The sequence below is a fragment of the Anticarsia gemmatalis genome, chromosome 8 (assembly GCF_050436995.1).
Source record: "Anticarsia gemmatalis isolate Benzon Research Colony breed Stoneville strain chromosome 8, ilAntGemm2 primary, whole genome shotgun sequence".
NCBI classification, from domain to species: Eukaryota; Metazoa; Arthropoda; class Insecta; order Lepidoptera; family Erebidae; genus Anticarsia; species Anticarsia gemmatalis.
Window position 1 is genome coordinate 12,264,279 of NC_134752.1, and position 26,544 is coordinate 12,290,822.

At 34.4% G+C, this 26,544-nt stretch overlaps 3 protein-coding genes across 4 annotated transcripts in view; 1 reads left to right on the plus strand and 2 right to left on the minus strand.

Annotated features, from left to right (window-relative positions):
• The first annotated feature begins 206 nt into the window (after positions 1–206).
• Positions 207–2,429, plus strand: ND-23 (NADH dehydrogenase (ubiquinone) 23 kDa subunit). Its single transcript, XM_076117814.1, has 5 exons — positions 207–341; positions 578–798; positions 1,257–1,397; positions 1,633–1,731; positions 2,045–2,429. The coding sequence occupies exons 1-5, from the start codon at positions 305–307 to the stop codon at positions 2,204–2,206; spliced, it is 660 nt and encodes a 219-aa protein (XP_075973929.1). The 5' UTR covers positions 207–304; the 3' UTR covers positions 2,207–2,429.
• Positions 2,426–5,137, minus strand: LOC142975123 (deoxynucleoside kinase-like). Its single transcript, XM_076117813.1, has 5 exons — positions 4,845–5,137; positions 4,256–4,425; positions 3,915–4,051; positions 3,688–3,782; positions 2,426–3,354 (listed from the first exon to the last, which is right to left on the minus strand). Exons 1-5 carry the CDS (start codon positions 4,986–4,988, stop codon positions 3,208–3,210), a joined length of 693 nt encoding a protein of 230 aa, XP_075973928.1. The 5' UTR covers positions 4,989–5,137; the 3' UTR covers positions 2,426–3,207.
• Positions 5,138–9,496: 4,359 nt separating this feature from the next.
• The window catches only part of LOC142975126 (cytochrome P450 9e2-like), a 285,548-nt gene continuing 268,500 nt past the window's right edge, over positions 9,497–26,544 (minus strand). Inside the window, exons 1-10 of one of the 2 annotated variants that reach the window (XM_076117816.1) lie at positions 18,184–18,738; positions 17,234–17,397; positions 15,926–16,080; positions 15,410–15,583; positions 14,970–15,108; positions 14,452–14,493; positions 11,667–11,888; positions 11,250–11,350; positions 10,036–10,204; positions 9,497–9,668 (exon numbers count right to left, since the gene is read on the minus strand). In XM_076117816.1, the coding sequence (XP_075973931.1) occupies positions 9,511–9,668; positions 10,036–10,204; positions 11,250–11,350; positions 11,667–11,888; positions 14,452–14,493; positions 14,970–15,108; positions 15,410–15,583; positions 15,926–16,080; positions 17,234–17,397; positions 18,184–18,377 (1,518 nt within the window). In that variant the 5' untranslated portion in view covers positions 18,378–18,738 and the 3' untranslated portion in view covers positions 9,497–9,510. Of the gene's footprint in view, positions 9,669–10,035; positions 10,205–11,249; positions 11,351–11,666; positions 11,889–14,451; positions 14,494–14,969; positions 15,109–15,409; positions 15,584–15,925; positions 16,081–17,233; positions 17,398–18,183; positions 18,739–26,544 lie in introns of those variants that run through there. The other variant, XM_076117817.1, reaches the window with a different exon arrangement.

The window sequence follows — 26,544 nt, forward strand, 5'->3', positions numbered from 1 at the left end:
TATGCAGCTATCTTTGTCTATGGTTTGTATAAAAATCGTCGAATAATAATTTATAGGTTACCTACACTATTGAAAGTTTTAAGAAAAATGGACAATAAATTGAAAGTAGAAAAATATTTACGTACCTACTCACTGTTGTTACATTAGGTAAGTTTTCCAATTATCTTTAAATCTTTACGATTTTTATAATCTGTCTTCAAGTGTCACTTTGACTTAAATTTTTGACATTTACATTCTGACGTTTAGCTATTATTTTCAGAATCGATTTAGCAAAACGAAAACGGAATAGTGTAATATTTAGAAAATGTCGCTAGCGAAAATATTTTCGGTGTCTTCCCGAGGTAACGTTACTTTTTCTTCTCTTATACTTGAAAGTGCGGTGTTGGTAGATGACAGAGGAATAAAGTTGTTACGCAATTGTTGTTTATAACCTATATCTTGTATTTATCAGGTGATAGAACTGTTTATAAGAGATATATCTACCAGAACACCGCTCTGGATTAATATCAAGGACGTTAAAAATGCGTAAAATGTGTTATTTAAGTCATAATGACATTGTTATTATTGTTGTTTTTAGTCCGCGCAACTGGGGCATCCAGTTTTGTTGCTCGACATGCCCAGTACAGCACAGAGGGCAAGACGGAGAAGGTATACCCTCCTAAGGTACCCGGCTACATGTACGTGAACGCCGAAGACCCTAACATGACGATGAAGGAGATGTCTAACAGAGCGGCACAGACTATGTTCTGGACTGAGCTTGCCAGAGGCTTTGCTGTCACCCTGGCCCATATTTTTAAGGTAGGTAACTTAATTATGGTCAGAAGTAGCTTAAATGTTGCATATCTAATATATTTACTGTTAAATAGAGTACTCTGTTTACTACTTCAAAATTTTGCTGTCTGTGTAACATTTAAAAAAATTAAGTATTCATAGTGAATGGGATGTTTACTTACTGTGAGTGTTGATTTAAAGTGTTACAAGTAGTATTGATCAATGGAGTGTTAATGGTATAAAATTATTTACACTAAGATTAAATGTAAGAACATGAACTATGAATTTAATTTCTGGTTGAATTTCGTTTTTCATTAAAGGTTGTGCCTTGTCTCAGGCAGTAATAAAACAATAAATACTAAATACTAATTATAAACTAAATGTCTAAGGTTAGGTTTATGTTTAGATGATATATCCAAAATATTCATCTTTAAATTGAGACAGTATTTACTATATTTCTAATATTATTCACCCTTAATTTTCAGGAACCAGCAACTATCAACTACCCATTTGAGAAAGGACCTCTGTCCCCTCGTTTCCGCGGTGAGCACGCCTTGCGCCGTTACCCATCTGGTGAGGAGAGGTGCATTGCTTGCAAGCTCTGTGAAGCCATCTGCCCTGCTCAGGTATTTTAACAGTATATTCTACTAATATATCCAATGGTCTAAGATAAGTGTGAAATCAGATCTAAATTATTTACTTTAATACCAATGTTGAAGGCAACACACAATTCGGAGAATATAACATTCTCGAGACAATTTTATAGACCACAAAACACGAAAAGTCAAGGAAATTTCTTAAAGAATCAATTTACTTACTATAATGATAAGCTAAAATCGCTTATAATAAATCTAATTTTAGGCTATCACCATCGAAGCCGAGGAGCGTAAGGACGGATCACGACGAACCACCCGTTACGATATTGATATGACCAAGTGCATCTACTGTGGTTTCTGTCAGGTTTGTTGGCTTCATTTTTATATATTATACTTTTACATCTATATTTAAGTAACTACTTGTAAACAAAACCCTTTTAAGAGCTATTTTACAAAGCAATTTTAACACATTTTCTTGTCTTAAGCATACAAATTGTCTCTGAGGCATGGTTGATTGTGCCCTACTCCTGATTCTATCCTTTTACATGGGACTAACATTTTTTATTGGCGAAACGTGGGTGTATAACGCCTCTACATCTCGGGTTATAATAAGCGTGATATTATCTGTTAATCTGTCTCAAAATGTAAGCTTGACTAAAATTTTATTTCACTTTCAGGAAGCCTGTCCCGTCGACGCCATTGTCGAAGGTCCCAACTTCGAGTTCTCGACAGAAACTCACGAGGAACTCTTGTACAACAAGGAAAAGCTTCTATCCAACGGTGACAAATGGGAGAGTGAGATCGCATCTAACATTAGGGCTGACCACCTCTACCGCTAAACAAATTATATACGCGTTCCGTTAGTGTAAATAGCACTTTTGAGACCTATTTTGAGGCTAAATAACTCTATCTTCCACAATAACAGTCAGTTCATACAGTATGGTACAGTTTGCTTTAAAAGTGCAGGTGATGCAAATATTAAGGTTAAGTATACAAAATAGGCCTCAGAATTAGGAATAAATAAATTATATTGTTTTTGTGATAAATAAATCATCATCTCAGTTTATAATCGTTTTATTTCTCAGTGCACATTATAAGTAATTCATTTTTAAAATAACAATATTTTATAGTAACATTTAGCCGCAGTAGATTTATAAAAAAATGTAGTCTTATTGTATTCAGTGATGGTCATAAATCATAAATAAATTAATATTTATTAAAACTTTTTAAACATTATTATGTAGTCAACTTTAAAAGGTTTTAACAAATTGAATTAACCTTACTTAGCTGCGTTATAATTGTCTAAAATAAAATAAATACTGTTGTTGGTCAAAATAAATATAGTCATTGCAATGTTATAAAATATTTTCTTTGTAGCCTATTAAACCCAGTCATCTCCTTTTTGTAATAGATATTAGTTAATTCTTTGCCATAGTGCTCCATTGTTATTTCATTGAAGGAGTATACTTTCGTTATTCAAGAGTTGTGAATGAGACAACTAGGAATGAATCCATTTATAAAACTTAATCAGTAATAACATAGAACAAAATAACTATTTTAATAAACTAACTTACCCGTTTTTAGTCCATTAGTATCATTCACTGTTTCATAGTGAGCATTTGGTACAGAAGGATTTATTAGCCCAGCCTACTATAATCAACCTTTATCAATACTACTATTTAAACAATATAAAAAAAAATCCTCTCATTAAAGCAAGCTTAATAGATTTAAAAGTACTAAAATATTAATACATTACAAGCTTGCCAGATTTTATTTCAATCTGCATAAATTAAAATAAGTTAGGTTTAGTCATATAAATTCTAGTGGTGTATTTTTTAAGTTAATTGGTGTGATTTCCACCAAGAATTTTGTAGGAATATCTTTCTAAATCTTCAGTGACACAGTCGAGCCCTCTGTCGGCGTCAATCGTCAACACTTCACAGCCTACGTCGGGCGAACTAAGCCAGCGTTCATATGATTCGTGAACCTGAAAATATACCAAATTGTACACCAAAACCTTCCCGGAGGACCATATTATCTAAAGGTAAAAAACTAAGAAAATCTGTTTAATAAACGTTGAGTCAATCGTGAATAGACAGACAGATTCAGCGAGAGGACTTTATTTTATATATATGTAGTGATAGTGAAATCACCATAAATATTAACAGAATTTAAAAAATAACTCCTGTCAAGATCACACTATAGAATTATGGAAGCCTTTTTTTTTAGTCTTTGTGGGTGATCATCAAAGATACAAAAAGGCTAAGAAACCTATAATGTTTGTTCCTATTGAATACAAATACCGGAAGTAGATACTAACCTCTTTTAAATATTCTAAAGGAACTTCAGATTCTTCAGCTCTTCCACGTTTCATCATTCTCTCAAACACTGTCTCAGGTGTAGTCCTCAAATATACTGAAACAAAAAATCTCTCTTACATTAATTTATATTTTAAACTAGAATGTGTAGTTAGAGGTGATTAAATTACATAAACTACACCTGCATTTCCCATAAACAATTTAATTCTGGGACAAAAGTAGTACTTACCAATAAGGTCTAAGCTAATATCCAGGCATTTTTCAGTATAATCAAACCAGGCCATCAGTGTGCAATATTCAGGATCTTCCAAAAAGTTCTGTTTCTTTGCATTCTCAACAAAACAATGTCTGCTATTTTGTACAGACCTGAAAAGTGATTGAAACATAAAATAATAGTATTACTAAAAATAAGTTTTTTAGAGTTTAATCTTAGATTTCTTTTAGGTATAATTACAAGAAGGGTTACATGGCCATATCTAATGGTTAGGGAGACAAGTGAGTTTTTACAAATGATACACCTGACCAATGATCAACTTAGCATAATTTAAAAGATTATGGTTTATACATCACCTTTCAAACATTTTAACAGTAATATTAGGGCTGCTAGGTGGACTAGTTTGAATTTTCAACCGACTGAGGTGTACATAGTGTTGGAACGGGAATGCCCACTTGTGCATGTCACTGTACATGAGGCCCAGTAGGTTGTGCCCGCTGACGTTGCGCCATTCGTGTAAGGGCTCCTGAAATACAAGATAACTTATTGAAATGTCACAACCCACACTTGGACAGATTGGTGGACTCAAGGCCTAATCCCTCCCTCATAATGGGAGGATATCCTTGCCCAGTTTAAAGGGCATTAAAGTTAAAGGGGTTAAAGGTATTTATTATTTTAGTCTATCAGATTTCATCATCATTTCAATATGTAGTAACATCTGGATATTACTTTTCGTCTATTAGGTACACTGGATAGCTTTCATGTACGTATGGACGTGGTCTGACCAACTCAATAAGTTTTTATTGCACTACTGCACTTCCATGAATACTTGAATTAATTTAATACATGAATAAAAAAACATGGATTTCGGGAACGAGTGGCGAAATGAGTCATTATAATAGTAAAGGTTATCTCTAAGTTCCTCTGTATAAAGCTTGTACTTACGCCATGTTTTTCCACATTGGGATATTTATCGAAGTAATTGATGCACGTAGACTTTCCTGAGCCTATATTTCCTTCGATAGAAACCCTGAAAGGTCTCTTGTTTACGGCGCGCGCTGCGGTCGTGATTGTTTTTATATTCGACATTTTCAACGATATTCTTTCAATTGCTCATAAAACTCAGCTTAATAATACATTTATTTAATAGTTAATGATACACTCAGGCGAAAATATAAACTCAGCTCGTGTGCAGCTAGAATTTGGCGCCAAATATTTTAGTTTATTTGGGCAGTTGTCACTTAACTGTCAAATTGCCATTACATCAGCCATAAACAATCTCATGTTTTGTTTTAAATATGAATAAGAAGCATTTTGTCCATCTACATTTTCATAAAAATAAATATGCATTATGTAAGGAGCTCATTATTTAATCTAGTTTTCAAGTAACATTGAGCCAAGACTTGCAGGTTTCAATTTAAAACTTTGTAAAGTTTATAGATAGTTTAGCTGCTTGGATAAGTGTCTGATAGTATATCCGATAGAAAAAGTGAAAACAGTGTAATGTGTAATTTACAATCAAAACAAATAATCCACCTGTTAAGCTATCTAATACTTATTCAGAAGTAGTGGAATCGGAGTTTAATATTTTTCGATAATTTTACGTTTTCGTTCAATCGATAAAAAGATTTTGTTTATTAATTAGTTTTGAGCTACCTAGCAATAAAACAACGTTGATTGTGTTATCTCAGTTTCCGTACAGCAATGATTATGATAGACATTGAGCGCACTGATTGATAGACCATAAATAGGCAGTCGTGGCGTGGGTTCGATTTCCGACCGGGCCCGTAACGAACTTAGGGCTACTATCAAAAATATACTTTTATTGACAAAACAATCCATTGGCAATGTGTTCAACTCAGGAATCGAACTGGACACCCCGTAGTCAGTACTTATCCACTCAAATAACAAAGGGCAAATAATGCGACGCAAAGATGATAGTAGGTACGGACTTTAGGGGCTGGTAGTTGTAAATTGCTACTATCAGTAGATTTTAAGTAGTATAGCTCAAAACAGCTACTCAATGATACTATAATAATAATGTAATATTTAATTATACAAGATTAATCTGGATTTAAAGAACAGTGATTTCTGAAGCTTCACTTAAAGTTAAACATTAAACACAGTTAATTAACCCAAGCAATTTTTAAAGACAAAACATTTTTCATACGGATTATCCAGTGATTTATAACGGCAGTAAGCTCATTATTTAAATGGAATAATGAACGTATTGTCTGTGCCATGGCTGTATACAGTAACAGGGAAGTTCCGCGAAGCTGGGCCTGACGCGGTGCTCTATTGTCTCTGTAATTTTCATACTTCGTTGCACTGTGGATGAGTGTGGGCCTGTGGGGTTCCGTGGGATGTTTATGAAAGCTTTTTTATTTGTCTAATTATTGTTTTGTGGTTTTTTGATTTATGATTCAGAGTTCTTTGGTTTTTGTTTTGATTGCTTTAGTATTTAGTTTGTTTGATGTGAAATTAAAGTCTCCTGTGTAGTGGATGTCGAGAAATAAATTTCAATGTCTGACTACTAATTATTGATTATATATGTATGATTTTTCATATTTTAAACTATTGGCTTTAGGTTTTAAGGCATGTAGACAAATCCGATTTATTTTCAGCAAGAAGTCAGTTGTTTTTGTTTTTATTTCCTAATCTTTGTTCTATTTCAGATACGGAACTCAATACCTAATAATAAAAGGTAAAGGGTGGAAAGCCAATCTAATTTAAATTGAACGATCAAATTAAAACATGCAAACTATAAAAATGCGGAATTAAAATAAATTTAACTTGAAACCCGTGAATCTGACAACGAACCATCAACGAAATATGAAGATTGACAGTTTAATTAAAAAATGGCGGACGCAGGCGGTACTACGGAATGAATTTATTCCTACACTAGACTTGCAAACTGATCCCATGCAAACGCGAAGTAAATGTTAATTGACGTAGTTCGTTAGCGAATTGACATGGGAAAGTTTGGATAAAATAAATAACGTATTACGTGAACCTGCTGAAATAAATTTTCTTGAAATATTTACCACTAGGAGGCACATAGTGGTGTCGTTAACATAATCGTAATCATTAAAAAATGCTATGTTCTACCTAACACGTAGGTCTGTATGAATCACCAACTCGCATTTGACCAGCGTGGTGGACTCAAGGCCCAACCCTTACCTCATTATGAGAGGAGATAATAATATGGCCCAGCAGTGGGACATTTATGTGTTAAATTTATTCATGTTCTACCTAACATTGATGCCGCCAGATAATCGTTGTCATATTGTGTACTCCACAGCAAAAAAAGGAAGCTCAATAAGACAATATGATGCTAGAGTTGATGATAATGAGATTTTGTTTTTGGTCGGTTTGGTTGTAGTAGAGGACCAAGGGTACCGACTGGACGTCTTTGAAGAAGCCTTTTGCTTAGCAGTTGCCGATTATATATATTACTGTCAAGATAATTATGTTGATAAGCTGTTGTAGGTATCAGTTTATTTCAAAAAGATAGAGAAGGTGAAGATATAACTTCGTGGAAACTAAAACTATTATAAGTAATATCATAGGACAGAAACATTGGTACCTACTTTTCAGTCTTTCATATTTGAAAGCCAACTAAATCTAATTTGTCTCACAATAAAAATAAAAACTTTTAGTTGTCTGAAAGCGTGGATATTTCGAGTAAAAATAACAAATTTTAAATGTTAACGCTAACCAGAGTTGAAAGGTTTTCAAATTGAGATTAATGTGTTCTTTAAAAGCATAACGCGGCCAATAAAGGTCTTAATTCAAGCCTAGATCATTATACTACCTAATTATGTTCTCTAGACTGAAAATTACCAGCTACGAATGATTTATTTTAGTTATTTCAATGGAGGATTTTAAGTGATTTTATTCACTTTCGCTTTCTCCGTCGAGGTCTCTTAACATGTTATTAAATTTATTATCTGACGAAACAGTAAATATTTCTTTTATATAAAAAGTAAATTTAACTCTAAGTTAAATAACCATAAATAAGTAGGTACAGTCCCTACAATGGACAATAGAGCGTCTGTCATTTGTATTTTCTTGATAAATAAAGTTCTTACAAAATTCGCTAGAGGCGTTGATTGACTTTTCATGCAAAGTTGATAGCCGATAGTGGAAAATCGCCGAACCCAAATTATTTCGATAAGCTCACAGGTATCGTTATATTTTATTTATAATCATAAAAAAATGATCCTGTACAATAACTGTGAACATTTTTTGGGTGAATGCTCTCAACATTTAATTGCACAACACAATGGTCGCGTAAAATGATTCGCAGTTTCAGTTTCTATTGTTTCGAAATTGAACCAAAACCGTCGTATTGTGTGTTAGATAGAAATTGTAGATGGCGGGAATTCGATTACATACTAAACGCGAATTATTCGCCATTTTCAAATTAATTTTGGATTTATGTGTTCAGTATCAATACTCTTGTTGTGGTTATGGAAATTTGGATGTAATTCAAAATTAATTCGCACCGAAATTGTACTGAACAATAGAATAGTAAAATAAAGCAAGTAAATTAACCAACGCATTATTATGGACAACGGAAAGTGCATCTTACTTAATTGTTTACCAAATTTTGTAGTAAATAGGTAGTCACATTGTAAACTGCGTCAGAAAACGTTGCTATGTAAAAAATTGAAAAACCTTTTTTAAGTGGAACTCATTGACCATAAGCAAACGTATAAATAGGAAATAAGTTTTTTTGAATATCTTTTTTTTTTAATACTACGCTATCATCAAATCGTAATTAAATCATGCCAGTATTCGAATTTATTCTTACTATTTTGTTATGCATTTCTACGGTCCGCAGTAGACGTGTAATGCGTATAATGAAATGCAAATACTATGCAAGCCTTAGTCCGGCGTCGGAACTCGCTCACACATCTACATGGTTGTATGTGTATAAACTTTAACGACTTTGTCTTTCCAATAGGCTTAGCACGCATCTGTGCGCTTTGAACGATGAAAAAAAACATGTTGTGGGGTTTAAAACGTGGATTCTTTTTAATGCTATTAAGTATGTTCTGTTTGCGGATTTATAAACGTATTTGTGATGCTAAGAAGGATTTTGTGTGTTCATAATTTTTGCTTCTTATTAGGCGGAGGCGATTTAAAACGTGTATAGGATGGATCAATGTTTACACTTTTCATGATCTATTCGTATTTACAATTCTTAAAAAGAAAGGCTGTCTTGCTAGATAAAATCATCTCAAATCACATTATTCAACATTGTGTGGGTTTGTTAGTACGTTTACCAGTGGCCAGTATAACCTGCGCCGAAACGTCAAACAATCCAAGGTAAAATGTATGAACGCGTTAATTTCGAAAGTTTCCGAGTATACACATTTTAGTTCACGTAATCAACAGTAGCGCGATTCTTCACAGTCGGTACTATCGATAGTTTTACTTAAAAATGTATTGCTGAAATAGTTCCCACAGCACCCGCTAGAGTTCAATGATTGAATGAGTCGAATAGCTAGCCCGTAATCAACAGTCGTAGGTAGGAAATAGCGCTAAAGACATCTTTTGAAATGTTTTTTTGGTATAAAATAAAAGTCAAGTTAAATAACTATTCTTAATTTCTAGGTTCTACAATAAGCTGGTATCCATCTGCTGGACGTAGTATGAAGGCTCTTGGGGAGAGTCGTGTTGATGTTTCGATTGCTCTCGTCTTGTATCCTCGGAGGAATTTTGTGAGGAACACTTTAGCTGCTAGGACGGCGAAGCGGGAACCTGAGAACGTATTTTAAATAAATAATTATTTAAACCTATTGAAACATTATACTTCATCCCGAAAAGATAACAGAAAGCCAGTACGTGTATATTTTTATAGGACAGTTGATGATTGATTGGAATTGTTTGATAGGAAGGGACTAAGGGTATCTTAAATGTTGTGGTATATTACTTTATCGTTTGATCACTAGATTATTGGGTTACGTTATACATATATTTGCTTAAGAAGAAGATATTATATCTGCTGCATAATACTAAAACGTGGAAAAAAATGCCTGACGGGAACGCTGTAACAGTTTTCTTCCATGTCGAAGGATCGGTTACAGAGAATCAGGAAGTAAAAAAGGAATGATAATAAATTTCTTACCAATACAATGTCTTGGTCCATTTCCAAAAGGCATATAAGTGTATGGTACGATGTCCGCCTTCCGTTCTTTGGAGAACCTCTCAGGTTCACACACGTTTGGTTCCGGCCAGTACTCAGGGTCTCGGTGGATGGAGTAGATTGGCAGCCATACGTGAATGCCGGCTGGGGCCTAAGATATAGCGAAACATAGGTTATTATATAAATTCCATACATATATTGATGGGTGCCCTTCGTGGACTAGGCTAGGTGCTTTTCGTCAAGGTGCTATCCGAACTGGTGTTCAAGATGGACTTCCTCAAATTCCAGAGCTATATTCGCGGTAACCGTTTGTTAAGTGAAGATGTCTTTTTTCCGGAGTCTTCTACATAAAATACTGATGCATAAGTCTCTCAAAGATTTTTTATTCTTAATATTCATTGTAATAGTGAAATAATAGTTGACACCTTATATAACGGAAGACCAAAATTGAAATGCCTTTTTTAAGAACATCGTCCTCTTCATATTTTGCTTAAACTCTTCGGTTATTTATAGTTATTAAAGAGAAGCCAAACAAATATGATATTCTATCGCAATAAAATAACGCGATTTTGACAAAGCAGTCTATTCTGGTCAACTTTGTAATAAGAATGGCAAAGCTCGAAAATTTTCCTTACACTTAATTAATTTTTAATTATCACACTTCAAAAGCAACTCAATGGATCTGACGAAATTGTTACGAAATTATAGTTCCGTCTCGTTACCAAAAATCATCCCTCCAAAAATGTAAACAGGAGTTTTGAAAGGTTTCACCCCCCATTATGTCGTAAACGGGCTATTAACACAGAATAAAGGAATTCTCCCGGGCTATGGGGCTATTACGATGCTAAATTACCTATTATCACGCGCCAATGAAGTTATATTTACGTCCAAAAAGTAACGTCCTCAGTCCCTCGGTGCGGAGGTTCAAATTAAGTCTTTAAGATTCCGTTTCTGATATTGATATTTATGGGTTTGTAGTTTAAAACTGTAATTTGAGTATGTAAATAATAGTTTCACTTTAAATACCCAGTTGAAGACAAAAAAACTAAATCTTTCCTAGGGTTTATGTCAAATTCTAGAATTTGGAAATTATGGAATTTAGAAATTGGAGTAATAGAGCTGAAAAATAATTCTGTAATACGATGAAATTGGTCTGAAGGAGGATATAGTGACATAAATATTTAATATTTACTTACAATAAGCCGGTGTTTACTGCCAGGAAAAGTGGGTCCAAAGTCGTAAGGAGCTACAGATCTTCTATCCGCTGATCCAACCAAAGGCCACAACCTTAAGACCTCTGCAAATTAAACAAATGCTTGTCCTTTACGTTTCCGTTTACATAATTTTTTTTTACGCACTTATCAGAAAAACGGATCATATTTTGGAGTGTGGCATGTTAAGGGTTGATAGATTGTGTTAGCAGTTGCTAGTGTTGTTCCAACACAAAAAGTATCAAAAACAATCAGTCTTGAGTCTAATTCTGATGAATTGATTGATAAAGCTGAATAACAAATAGTTACTACCTATTTCAATTTACACCACAATTCATCATAAATTGTTTTTTAATGACAAATAGTACTTAGATAAATAGAAATGCAGTATAACCAACTTACCATTTACACACATATCTAAATACTCCAAGCCCTGGACACTTTCATACAAATATTGAACCTTCTCCTCTTCAGGTAAAGTGCTCAGTTCTTCATACAACTTATCTTGTACTCGAGGATTCACAGCCATTTCATACAGGAAGTAATAGATGAGATTCGCAGTGGTATCGTAGCCGGCGATGTAGAAGAGCACTGCTTGGGCTACCAGGTCATCATCGGAGAATTCTGAAAGGAACGTATGAATTTAATATTAGGTCAACTTGTAATCAACTTGTAATAAAATCTCTTTGGCTTCAAGAATCACAAACGAGTACACGGTTCATTAGGTTTCTTTCAGTGAGCTCGTGAGGTACCCAAATATCGAGCTTTTTTGTGTAGAGAAAAGATTTTATTATAAGTTCATACATACTATAATGCGAAAAGACTTTTTCCCCGACCTAACATAAAAATAGTCCGAGAGAGTCGGATCACGGAAATTCTTTCCACGTATTTTGCTGTCAAGGTTAAGCTTGAAAGGTGTTTATGAATTAATGTTGGTACCTCGTGCTGTCTTAATATAGATTTTCCGCAATTATTATAATATGATAACAATTTTCATAATATAAAACATAAATAAAACACTACTTAGTTCAAATCCTTGGAATCAAAAAACATTTACCAAAGAAATACGTCCCCTCATTCTTCAAGTCACTTCACTTGACTATAACGCTTCCCAAGTCATTTAATAGTACATTTAACACCATATATCAGTTGGTAGGTAATTAGAAAAGAGCTTAATTCTTAGGTGGGAACGTGCGGCTCCCGTTCACATTGTTCTAGACGAGGTTAACATTAATTTAAGAGGCAATTTAGAGATGTTAGCGGAAGCAGACAAGGAGCGTTTTATACGAGGTTAGGTAAGTGTTTTATGCAAACCGGTGGCAGTTGCTGTAGTTTAAGGTTATTTAGTTGAGCCTATTTAGTCTCTCTGACGGCGTGCTCGTAAGGTGCCGCTATTATCACGCGCGGGTGTCTTGAGTTCGATTCCCAATTAGTAATATTTTTTCAGCAAAGCTAGTTCATAGTAAGCAATGGTCTTTTAACGATAAAATAATAAAGGTATCTGCAACCATATTTTTGGTTACCAGCTTAGTTTTGAATCAGATGACCGTCTGAGAGTTATCCTATTTTTTTGTTTATGCTTTTTATGAACGGTTCAGATAAGTAATACAGCCGTGGAAAGCTCTGTGATTGTATTTTACGCGCAGTGAAAGGCCAAATAAGGATTTTTCTGAGCTCTTAGGCAAGGAGATAAAAATCCTAAACTTCTGAGCATCAAGAATACTATTTTTGTGCCTTTCACCTTTGCCAAAAACAAGGTTTGCATTTAGTCTAGAGCTTACTTCAAAATAAGGTAAACGCATAGTTAAGGAATCTATACAATACTATACATGTCTCCATAAATGTTCTAAATTTTGTATGTTATCTAGTTGTTAAATACGCTTGTAAAATAGCATCAAACAAGCGCGGTCGACAGCCTTATCCCTTTCATACTGAGATCACGTCAGCCAAATTGCGTTTGCTCAGCAAAGCTCTGAAATACAGCCTTCTCATACGAAGAGAATTCAGTTTGAAAACGCCGTATGACGCTTTGGTCATTGTGGTTTATAGTGCTACTACTATTGCTATAGTGCGGGGATGACATACCACTATTGACTAAGTATTGATAATTTTGTATCAGCGCCTCTAGCGCATTTCCAGAGAAGTATTTTATGGTAATTTTAAACGACAACAACTTGTTAGCTTATGATGCCGAGTGTAGAATCTTGTGCTAATATTTGTGGGATTAAAAGTTTCCATCCGTGCCTGTTATCACTCTTTTACAGTAGTATACAGCTAACGAACCTTCAATAGTATTTTAATTGTGTAGGTTTAAGACACTTAAATAGCTCCATTGACTTAAACAGCTAACGAGATGTAGTCATCAATTGTACAGTTAAAAATTCTCAATATGACGAAGTCAGTAGTAATCATTTATTACCGCTTGGTGCAAAGCCCGGGGATCAGCCAATGAATAAACGTACCTTAAACTTCCTCTTTCGCGATACAAAATTACACAAACACACGAGATTTGCACAACCAAATATTTTCTGGTTTCTAACGAATGACGCAATCCGAGCATACGATTGTTACGTCAAGAGCACGTCATAATTAAATTTGGGCGGCATCTCGTCAATCAAAGTCAGGGGCCGTGTTGAAGGCGTGCCGTCTGAACAACGGTACTACGTTCAACAGTCATTTTCACGATATTAGGATGAATACACCAAGATTTTTTGTTCAAATGATGATTAAGTTTTGATTTTGAAAGGACTCTTGGATAACTTTCTATGGAGATATTTTCGTAGATTTAATAGTACAAGAATTTATTTGTAATTAATTATTGTCGTCTGCTGCCCAAAGTGTAAGCACTTATGGCAAGGAAAAGCCCTATAAAACAGTAAATGACGGATAATAATTGAACCAATTACAATATTGGTCAAATACCCTAAATGTACAGCTTAGGTACCTTTTACTAAAAGTATTATGTTATTTATTATTTTAGTATTATTTATTGGCCCTAAAATCCTGATCCAAAAGTCTATCCCACATCTGCTAAAATACCATTTCAGAATAGCAACCTGTTAAAAGTATGGTTATAATAATGATTTTTCTAAATACAATCGTCAGCCACCATACTAAGCGTAGGTTTTAGTAAATCAGAAGTAACAAGGAAACAATTGCAAAGTAAACAAATTAAACTTAATCTTACTTTCTTCGTTGTTCGTGTTCCCGTCGGTATCCTTCGCCTTCCCTGTGAACGAAACACGTGAACAATGGACTTAATATGTTAGAAATTCCGCTTTAACTGACTGAGGAATCAAAAGGATTATGACTTTGCATGTATATGTGTTCTTTATTGCGTTATACTTGCGAGTATTTGGCGAATGTTGGGTACAAATCTTTCTTTAATGTTGGAAGTTTGTGTATTTAGAATTGCGAGTGCGTTACAGAGTAGGGGATCTTTTAGAGTGCTGCGTTACTGTGGATAAATTTAGAAAGAAAACCCATAGATAGCTTTTAGTTCTTCATTTAAAGTTGTATCATCAATTTTTACAGCAAAATATGCTCTTAATAGCACTTAGTCCGATCTGAAAATCGAATCGGGACCTCGTAGTCGGCAGTCGCTCTGACGTCAATAATTCAAGTCAGTAACCTACACATACTTGTTAAATATATAGTAGATGTATGGATAGGAATTAAGCAGTAAAACATGTATGTGATACTTACCTTGAGCAGCATCTACCAATATTTGAATGAAATCAGGTCTTGGTTGTACCAGTTTCTCTCTCCTTGCCTTAAGAGCAGATTTGAATAACTGGGAGAATTGTTCCGCATCTTCCGTAGGTATGATTTTCACTTGCAGGAGCTAAAAGAAAAAGATTTAGGTTTTTTTAAGTATTTGTCTTGCAAATAAGTTAACAGCTAACAATAGTTAGCAAGTATAATTGACTTAGCGTTAGGTATATCAGGTACTAGAGTCTAAACTAAACTAAAAGTTTAGTTTAGACTCTAGTAGTTTAAGTGGTGGTGGTGGAGTATATTATATTGAAGTATACTAGTGTGTCTATCATATAACATATACTGTATTGGTTTCTGGAATTAAAATGTAAAAGGACGGTAAAGTTTAAGAACGGACCAGCCATCTAGTAATTTCGCAGAATACGTACCTTCATAATACTCTTCATATTCTCATATCCGAAAAACTTCATGACTTGATTAGTGTCTTGAATGACAGCTTTCTTGCCAAGCCTGAAGATACAGTTGTCTGGTTCCTTGAGAGAGTTGACAGCGAAGCCGAAGGCGCAGGATGCTATGACGTCATTCACGTATGACATTGTTATCTGAAATAGATTTAAGAAGACAATCATTATTAGTAGTCGATGTATTTGCTCTAGTTTGACAACGATCACCACTGCTTGAGAAGGTCGGCGATATATTTTTGTGACCTAAGAAATAGTCGTTTCAAGTCTCGTTGTGTGTTTTAAATCTGCCCCGCAAAACATATAAACGGTGGGGAGTAGTATTCAAAGTAAAAGATATAAATTATTGGGAAGAGCAGTAAACTATTTCGTATAATTACATGATCAGCGCTCCTAGTGGATGCAATAGGAATTAAGTTTTAAGTACATTTTAAATTTTGAGTATATTTCTGCACTTGGCTTTGTCAACAATTTATTACTTACAGTATTAATGTCCATAGCTTGTTCTCCTTTGACAGTCTCTCTTAGATAGTTGACTACTGCGCTTGCACTGTCAGCCATAAGAGGCGCCATGCTGCGACAACGTGCACCAGAAAACGCGGGACTTAGTGATGCACGCATTGATCGCCATTTTGATCCTATGTTAAAAGAAAACACATTATTATTGTTAAGACATTTTGCTTTTCTTGTACTTTTGTGTCCATTTTATAGTCTACTAGCCGACCCGCGCGACTTCGCTTGCGTCACATAAGAGAGAATAAGGCTTGGGTCATAATTTTCCCCGTTTTTGTAACATTTTTCGTCTCTACTCCGCTCCTAATGGCCCTAGCGTGATGCTACATAGCCTATAGCCTTCCTCGATAAATGGGCTATCTAACACTGAAAGAGTATTTCAAATCGGAGATCCTGAGATTAGGGCTCTCAAACAAACAAACAAACTCTTCAGCTTTATAATATTAGCATAGATTAGTATAGATTTATCTTAATATCGAGTATAGGCCTCCTCCTCGTTACGTGATACGGTCCTGCGCTTGTCTTATCCGTAGCATCTCACACAAAAAAGTTATCATGATTAAACTGTATGAAAAATAAATTATGAATTAACATAATTTGTTATGGACTATTTTGGCTAGAGACTTTACAGTTATTCCATAAGTCAAAAAAAATAATCGTAATATTGTACGGAAATATATGTCACATACCGAATCCAAAAAGTTATTCAAGATAACAAATAGAATAAAATGACCGTGTGTGAGTTGTCCAATAATATTTATACATATTTATTTATAAAATATTTTTCGATAGTTTCGTTTTTGCAACGAATTATGGTAAAAGTGTAGCATACTCATGGTCATAAGAGAGTGTTTTCGATACGGAACGGTTCAAGAAATACTTTTATTGAACGACAAGAAAGTAGTTTATCGACTATAACCTGTTCGAGAGAGTATGCTCTGTACTTATTATTGGGCTAATGAAACAATTCCTTAAGTAAAGGGCTTGTAAAGTAAGGTGTTCAAACACATTTTTGACTTATTTGAACTCCTCCGAAACGGCTTGACCGATTCTCATGAAATTTTGTGAGCATATTGAGTAGGACTGAGAATCGGCCAACATCTATTTTTCATGCCCCTAAGTGAAACTTTTTTTTAAAAATTATTATGGCAAAACAACGTTTGCCGGGTCAGCTAGTAAGTTTATAAAAATTAAACAACAAAAAAATATTTAGTTTTTTCTAGGATTAGAGATGGGACACAAGCGAGACTTGTGGTATTCAAATAAACATTTGCTTACCAGTCAACATGATAAGGTTACGACCAAACAAAGGATCGCAGTCGGCATCAATATGCACTCCTCTATCCGCAAACGAGTTGAAGTCCCGCACCATGATCTGTCGTATCAGCTCCGGATCCCGCGGGATTAGTGTTGGGACCAAGTACTGGTATAGACCGAAGTATCTGGAAAATACGAAGAAGAACTCTAAATCGCCTTAAAATAATTAACAAAGGAAATGAGTTTGGTTCTCATTGGATTGTAAACTGCAGAGTGCAGATACATTGTAAATCATAACTTTTAAACTTTCGCATTGCATGTTTATTATATAATAGAATACGGGAATTAATGTGAGCACGCATTTTGCTATATAATGGTTTCGCAGGTTTCACTGGTTCCGTGGTTGTAGCCTGACTCAGTCAAGCAGTCAGCCTGCGACAAAATGTGTTAATTCCCGTATCCCATTATATGCAATGTGCATGACAAAGTTTAATTTACCATTAGTTACAGCTGCTAATTTCATATTTTTTGGAAGTCTAGATACCGTGTAGATCAAAAGTTAGGTTGCTTATTGTATCAAGAAATCTATTGTAGTAATTAATATACGTTGAATATCTCATGCCAAACAAATAAAATTTTTATGGTAAGAAAGTATGTAATAATCTGGTTGCGTACTTTATCCATTATGTATCATTGCGTTTTCTATCACAAAAAGCGAAATGTTACGCCAGAAATTTAATTTATTAGTACAGGAAGTAGAATGAAATCTTACGCATATTATTACGCTTACTTTCCATAAAAAGGTAGGCATAAGAGGCTGTTAATACGAATTACGAAACGAGAATCAAATATTCTGCCGCTTGAACAGCCAAAAACTGTTTCCAACTTAAATTACATAATAATTTAATAAGATTTATCTATATAATTTACATTATGAGCAACGATTTTCCATCCAAACACGCACTATTTACCTTTGATCTTTGAACGCGTCATAGCCAGCCGCGATTGCCTCCACAAAATTCTCCCGCCCAAGAGTGACAGCTGTCAGGTTCCCGAGCAACGGGACTGGGGGTAGAGTACACACACCCCTAGATGAAAAGTACTTTAAACGTTTACGGGAATAAAAGTAAAGGCACGTCACTAGTAACACTATTAACCACAACATCACTGCTTATTTTTAAAAAGTAAAAGAATTCGAGTTTTGAAAGTATTGATCACTGAATTAAAAAAAATTAATACACAACTTTTCTTTTTTATTTAAATTCCGGCAAAAATAGCCGAATTTTTACGAAATTTTAAATTGAACAGTACGTGTTCGCGCGCTTTTCGTTGAACGTTTACTAATAGAAACTGACCGGCTTAGAGAAAGTTGTGAATGGCCGCGTGCTGACACACAGAATCGGGCTTACATAATACTACGTCATAATTTAACTAGTTTTTGTGAGAGATGACCTCCTTTTGCGAGTAATTTTATGCTTTTAAGGATGTTATAAGATATTTTTTTATAGCGGATGTTTCTACGCACGACTGCGTTAAGACTGCGTGCGATCGTGTGGTTAAGCAATGTATTTGAGGTCAAGTCCTAGATGGGAGAGGACTGGTATAACCAGTATCATCTCGGTTATCCTTTTGGGTCGCAAAGGTTCGATGGCATGTGTTCCGCGTTACAAATTAGAATATTATTTATTTAATTTTTAATTCTTGTTGTTTTCCTATTGCTTGAATGGCTTTTATAAGCTGCTGCTTTATCTCTGTCTCTAGTGTTGTTGATTACATTTTTGTTTCAAAGAAAAATATAATTATTCAGCATAAGATGATTACTTTTTTCCCGTGTTGAAAGGTTTTTCGTTATAATCCGTCTATTTCCAGGAAAAAATACTTACTTTGTGTTAATCGGAGACGTAAGACTATCGGTCAGTGACTTTGTTTTTTTATGATTTTAAATATCGTATAATAATATGATTTTGAATTATGTATTATAGTAATGGTGAATTTTAGTTTCTGTGTTAAAGGACCGATGATTCAATGAGACTATCAATATGTAGGTGGCAGTTTAATCAAAATATAAACGTACTAGCTGACCCGCGCAACTTCGCTTGCGTCACATAAGAGAGAATGGATCAAAATTTTCCCCGTTTTTGTAACATTTTTTATTGCTACTCTGCTCCTATTGGTTGTAGCGTGATGATATATAACCTATAACCTTCCTCGATTAATGGGCAATCTAACACTGAAAGAATTTTTCAAATCGGACCAGTAGTTCCTGAGATTAGCGCGTTCAAACAAACAAACAACCAAACTCTTCAGCTTTATAATATTAGTATAGATTTGTAAAAACTCGTAAAGTATATTATAACACACGGTACAGACAAACTAATCTCCTGCTACTCCATATCTAAACAACAAATCAGAACAACACACTAGCATACCGAGTATATTTTATCACAGGCAGCATGCAATCGCATCCAGAGATGGTTTATGGTCACAATAAATGCTGGAAGGAGTCTCGCAAAGAAATAGCCGTATCTCGAAACGTATACTAGTAATAAACTAGTGAGACAGACGAGAATGTCACGACTGCCGGATTGGTTAGGGAATTGTTTGGAACAACGCGATTTTGTCCCCTTTATTTATTTTTAGATTATGTCTTTCAAACTGGCTGGTGAGATAGTGTTTTTGAAATCTGAAGTAACTGTAAAAGAACTATAATTCTCGGTTGTCTTAATGTTGTTATGATTTTTTAATCCGTTGCTGTCCTACTGCTGAGCAATGGTCTCCTCCCGACGAGGGGTTAGGCCTTGAGTCCACCGCGCTGGCCAAGAGCGGGTTGGGGACTTTTCATGCCCTCAAGAAATTTATTAAACAAATTTTTAAGCATGCAAGGTTTCATCATGATGTTTACCTTCACCGTTAGAGCAAGTGATAATTATTTCTAATACACATATAACTTCGTAAAGTCATCGCTGTGTTGCGTCGGGTTCGAACCGACGACCACTTACGTGGGAGGTGCCAACTTATACCACTCGGCTATCACTGCTTTTTAAGTTAAATACTAACTTATTTTAATCATTCAGCTTTTCGAAAAAGTGGTGAAAAGATAAAGCCACATTCATTTTAAATTTCAAATTATTCCGCCAAAAGAGTCACACAACTTTTTATTCGTAAACATTATGATTTCGAGGCAAAGGTATTCAATCCAGTATGCCATGAACATAAAACATGCGTTCGTGTCCGACACAATGTTCCACGCTCAATTGAATACAAAACCCTTTTTTGGGTTGACGTTGTGCCTATAACTCATGGACGATGTAACAGGTAGCGTACGATACAAATGTTTGACTTATTGCTCTGTATTTTTCATTCCTGTTGCGTATTTTTTGTTGCCTTCTTTTACATTTGTAAGATTGTACAAAGATTAAAGATTTTTGCCTGAAATTTTGAAATTATAGAAAGCCTAAAAATGATTCGGCTCCCAATGTTTAGTTCTCCCACTATTACAATAAATGCAAAAGTTTGTTAGAATGCATGTATGCAGGTATGTTTGTTACTCCTCCAAACTAGAGAACAGAACATTTTAATTAAATTTGATACATAGATATTTTTTATCCTAGATAACCACATAGGAGACTTTTAACCGTGGGAAATCGATTCCCGCGGACGTAGTTGCGGGCGGACGCTAGCAATCTAAATCTTTACAAATTACCTCATATGTGAGCTTAAGAAAGTTACACACAATTTAAATTTTCATAACACAATTTTAAATCCATCCATCTAATAATAAATCTACGCGTCACAAAAACATTTCAGACATTTAATCAGTTAAATTAATTCCACGTCACATAATATACGCATTAATTATATCTGTGAAACAAAACAAAAAGTTTTGTTTATAACACAAGGGATGGTCGAGTGTCACTCTTTTCCATTAGCCGAACAACAAAACTGGAACATTATTAAATCAGAGCATCCCTAAAGGAAGTTGGGTCGCTTTACTTGTACCCTGTATGCTAATGTAGTATACTTATACTGTATGTACATTGATTTATGTGCTTTTAAAAATTTGTTGTGTAGCGGGAATGTGTGGGTTGTTTTACATAATAAATGTTTATTGCTTGCTAAAAATTACTTGTATTAAGGTAATTGTGTCCCGTTAACCTCCGGTTTCTAAGGTACATTTAGCGGTAGTTTATTTATTCAATCTGTCATTTTTATATGAGCTTAAACGCTATTGAATAGATAAACTACAGCATAAATGTACCTCAGCAACCGGGTAAAGGGTTCAAATTTTGTGAATTTATATGTAACGTAGTAGGTACTGTATTGCCTTAGTGTATCAGTCATATTTCAAGAAGCCTGTCTTAACCAAAGATTATTACTTTTTTTTATCATAACCGATTACAATCCTTCTACTGGGCAGGGTTCTCTTACCAAACGAAGGAGGGGTTAAGGCTTGAGTCCACCACACTGACCAAACGCGGTTTAGGGACATGGCATGCCCTCAAGAAATGTGTATAATATCGTAACCTCTAACAACTTGCCATTTTTCAAACGTTATACAAATAACAAATACACAGAAATAACTAGTCGCAGTACATTAAAAATAATAAATAAACAACAAACAAACTATCTAACGATGGTAACTGTGTGTTCCCAGCTTGTTATATGTACGATACAACTCTATTTCTATTGCTGTTGAAATTGAAACTACCTCAACTTTGTTGTGAAAGCCAGAGTGTCTGCTGACTCCATTTTGGCTTAGTATTTTATAATAGAGACTCTAGTAACCGTTTTCAAAATTCCAAGTAAACTAAATGTGTATAGGATTAAAAGTTCCACGTAATGTTGAAAACAAACCTTACAAAAAGGGACTTAGTGACAAAATTATAAGTATTTGCTTTGATAGTTTCTGTGCTTCCGGTACTTCTACATAAAGGGGTCATTTACTATACTGCCTCGAAATGAAAAAATCTTTTTTAAAATGTAAATATAAGGTATTGGTTTCCTTCTCATCCGATGGTTAGTGACGATGAAGATGGGGATGTTACACGCTTAACCAATCTTTTGTAAAGCGATTACCTCATCTATCTTTTCATAACCAAAAAGATAACTTCCTGATTTTTGTAATGTTTCAATAACCGTAATAAAAAATAAATGCGTTGTTTCATCTGCATACAATCGTATTACATCACCGTACTTAAAGTCTCTCCTTTTAAATGTGTTCAAAGTAATTTACAACAGGTAAAAGCCGTCCTATAATAAATAAACTCTGTCTGTCCTTTCAATATCTCTGCAACTACAGCCGCCATTACCGATTAACACGGAAATGTTGCCGTAAAACACTCATTATAGCTTTCAACAGCCTTTTAATTGAGTTTCTCTTAATGATATACACTATATGTTATTTATTTCTTATTGACGTAATATTAATACTTTCCTACATTATACATACAAACATTTAGACATACATACATAAATATTATGTACATAAGATACATGCATGTATACATGCACGCGCCTGATATACCCTGATATACCCATATAATTGGAGGCGATTCAATTGCTACTTATCAGGCACATTACCATACTGCTGGCTACTAATTTTATATTAGAAAAGAACTTGCCTAATACTAAGATACACAACTAGCCTTACGTGCGTTTAATATTTTGAAGGATACTTTATTTATTACCCTACTTTTTGATCGATAATTGTTACGGGAATGAAACTCGAGACCCCACGATCAGCAATCGGATACACTAGCAATTTTGCCACTGAGGCAGTCCTCCTAAAAGATACAATAATTATTTATATCATTTCTCATTGACGTTATATTAATATGTGTAATGAATTATACAGGCACTGTGAATGAATGCCTTTATACGTGTGTTGTGAGATCGTGATGGATTCGATTGAGCCGTGTGTTCCGAAGTGTTTGAGTTTAATTAAATATGGCTGCTTAGGTGATATATCCGATACAATTTAATTAAATTATTGTTATTTACAGAATGTTTTGTTATTTTAAGCGGCACATGGCAGAATCGGCAGATCTATAAGAGAATCAGTATTAAATTGTTACACAAAAAACGTTCGTTTGATATAATCTCAGTGAAGAACGGATCAATTTTAAATACATTTTTTTCCTAAATCTTAGTAGCAATTATATAAGATCATATTTATTGTGCTTTGGAAATCGAAAGTATACGGGAAATTTTCAATTTAATCCTCATACATTAAAGAATTCTTTGGTTTAAATGTATTAAATCGAGGGTACATAATGCGAACCTAACCCAGTACCGATTCCCACTTAGCTAAAAAAAGAAAAGGTTTTATTTTATTAATCACTAGCTGACCCGCGCAACTTCGCTTGCGTCCAATAAGAGAGAATGGGTGAAATTTTTCCCTATTTTTGTAACATTTTTTACTGGTACTCTGCTCCTTTTGGTCGTAGCGTGATGATATATAGCCTATGTCCTTTCTCGGGTATCAAAGTATCTCCATATCAAATTTCATGCAAATTGGTTCAGTAGTTTAGGCGTGATTGAGTAGCAGACAGACAGACAGACAGAGTTACTTTCGCATTTATAATATTAGTATAGATTATTACTCTCTTTTCATTTTAAACCCTGTGCTACTTCCACATGTCATCCTCATATGCTCTTTATAATCGAAAACTTTATAATGAACGTATCTGCAATTAAAATATCATTACTTAAACCTATCAATGAAAGGCACCTGAATAAGAGCTGTTTCAGATATTTTACAGTCATTATGTAAGTAAATGAATTTAAATTTAATAAGTGTGCCATTCATAGTCTTGTGGAAAACTAGCTTACGTGTATTTATGCTTTTGAAGAAGATTTTTGAAAAATATTTGTGCTCTTATGCTTAATATTTATATGTGAGAGTATTGTGGTAATGTTTTAATAAATTTAACCCATTTCCGTCTAACTGCTGGGCGAGGATCTCCTCCTATAATGAGAGAAAGGCAACGCTTCACGAGTCCACCAAGCTGGACCAAGTGTGGTTGGGGCTGAATGTTTATTACGAATATAGTAATACAATTTCTACCCCTCTATATGATATACAGCCATTTTTCGGAGATAGTTAGATTTCTTTTATTCGTAACCTTAGCTTTTAAAATTATTTTGTGCCTGGTGCTGTGTTTTCAGGAACATGCACAAGTAATTCAATAAAGAAAAAAATACACCCCGATCTTCGGCTATATCAGTCTATATTTTGTATACAAACCTTTTTGGTGGATTACATTTAATTATTGTCATTTGTTTCGTACATTGAATAATTGGGGATTTATATAGACTAATGAGAATGTAGGCCAGTATTATCAATGTATCGCTTCGTTTCAAATTAATATCAACATTATAATGTTTTGTTTTCGATAAATGTTTTGATTATAATCGACGTTTACGTTTTAGAACGGTTTATTTTGTAAAGTTTGATATTTTACGACAGAAATTCGAGCGGAAAATATATTAATTGAATCGGGAGTGATTGTTAAACGGTTGATTTTTTACCATTTATTTATAAGTTACATGGATCTGCCGTTTCATTAAACCATTTCCTGAACATGAAGTGTAATCTTTGCATTGAAAAATCTAAGCGATTGGTTTTATTTTAATTAATTAAAAGGGCTAGAAGTTTTATGCTCTTAATCGAGGCAAACTTGATATATATGGTATGGTAGTAGGTATTATTTTTCTCCACAAACCGTCAAAAATTACGTCATCAAATCATTTTGCATATAAAAATTCGTATTTTACAGAGCACTCAAATATAAATTACGTTCAAAATAAAACCAAACTCGCACTACACCGCATGTGATGCAGTTTAAGACTTACATAGATTCTGAATACTAAATATCATAATACCAGAAAAGAAAACACATTGTAGCCAAGCCAAGCATGATTCTCATCACAAAATCGATTAGTTACATTCCTCCAAAACTTTCGCTTCAAACTAAATTTTTAATCAGCGTATGTAAGTTTGGAAAATCCATGTTCCCTTTCGAGTGAAACTCAAATTCATTAGTTAATTCAAAGTCTTGGGAGGTAAGACTGAAGTATAAGAGGCTAATAATTCATTCCGTTTGTTCTAACTAAATCTCGAGTTAAAATCGCAGTATAATTAATACTTACGTCTACAATCTCGATGTAGTGAGTAATGTGCGTAATTTTACTCACTCGCGCAGTAATTCCCGGTAATTCTTGGTAATTTGCAGTAATACCTAGTAATATAAGCGCGCAGTATTACTGCGTAAACGTGGAGTCAGGTTATATGGGTAAGCTATATTTGTTTAATGTGATTAGGCGTTATAACTTCTATGCTAGACTTTGACTTGGCAAACTTAAAGTCAGTTTGAACTCATTACTGTCCCACTGAGCACGTCCTACACACTTCCAGTAAGGGTTAAATAAGTTTCGAATATGCGAGGTTTCTTCACAATGTTTCTTTTTAATATTAATTCAAGTGACTCTTTGTGTCCTAAAAATAACTTTTACTAGAAGAACCCGGTAGTTAAAATTAAAAAAGCTAGTAAGCCTCAAAGCTATTAACCTTATCAGGTATAGATTATAAAAAATATGTAATGAATTCTATGTGGAGGAGGATTTTGCACCGCATGGATAGTTTTTTTTTTAATCAGCCTGTTTCTATGTCCCACTGCTGAGCAAAGGTCCCGAGTTCCCAGTCCCTTCCGTTGATTGTTGCGTCTGGCCATCCACCCAGGAACGCATCCAGGACATTGTTACTGAAAAATAACTAGTCTATCTGTAAAGCCCTTTCTCTTCACCGTATTAGTCATTTAGCAATTTTTTATCAGTGTTTTACTATGCTTTATAGCTAGAATTATCCCTATATCCGTGTACTAAACCAAAAATGATAGCATCAAAATGTCGGCAGGCTACCGAGCCTTTCTAAGTAATTTCAGTAAATCAATTCCGTACTAAAAGCGTCACAGGTCCCAGTAACACAATTACCATATTAATATACATTATGGAAACCGTTCGACATAGTGATGTCGCGTATACTCGATGAACGAAGTTTAAGAAGTCTAAAGTAACTTATTTCTACTTATTTAAATGCGAGAATTTATGCATATTTATGTTTAGGAGTATGTTTTGTTTTTCTATCAAAACGGAAAAATATATTTAGTTTATTATTTTTAAGTACTCTTTCTCCCTACCCTCCCTTGTGTCGCAAGAGCTTTTACAAACGTAAATAGAACCAACGAAGTACAACTAGACCCGAAATATCTATCTGTGGATCACACAAATATTTGTTCCACGTGGAAATCGAACCAACGACTTCCCGACGTAGT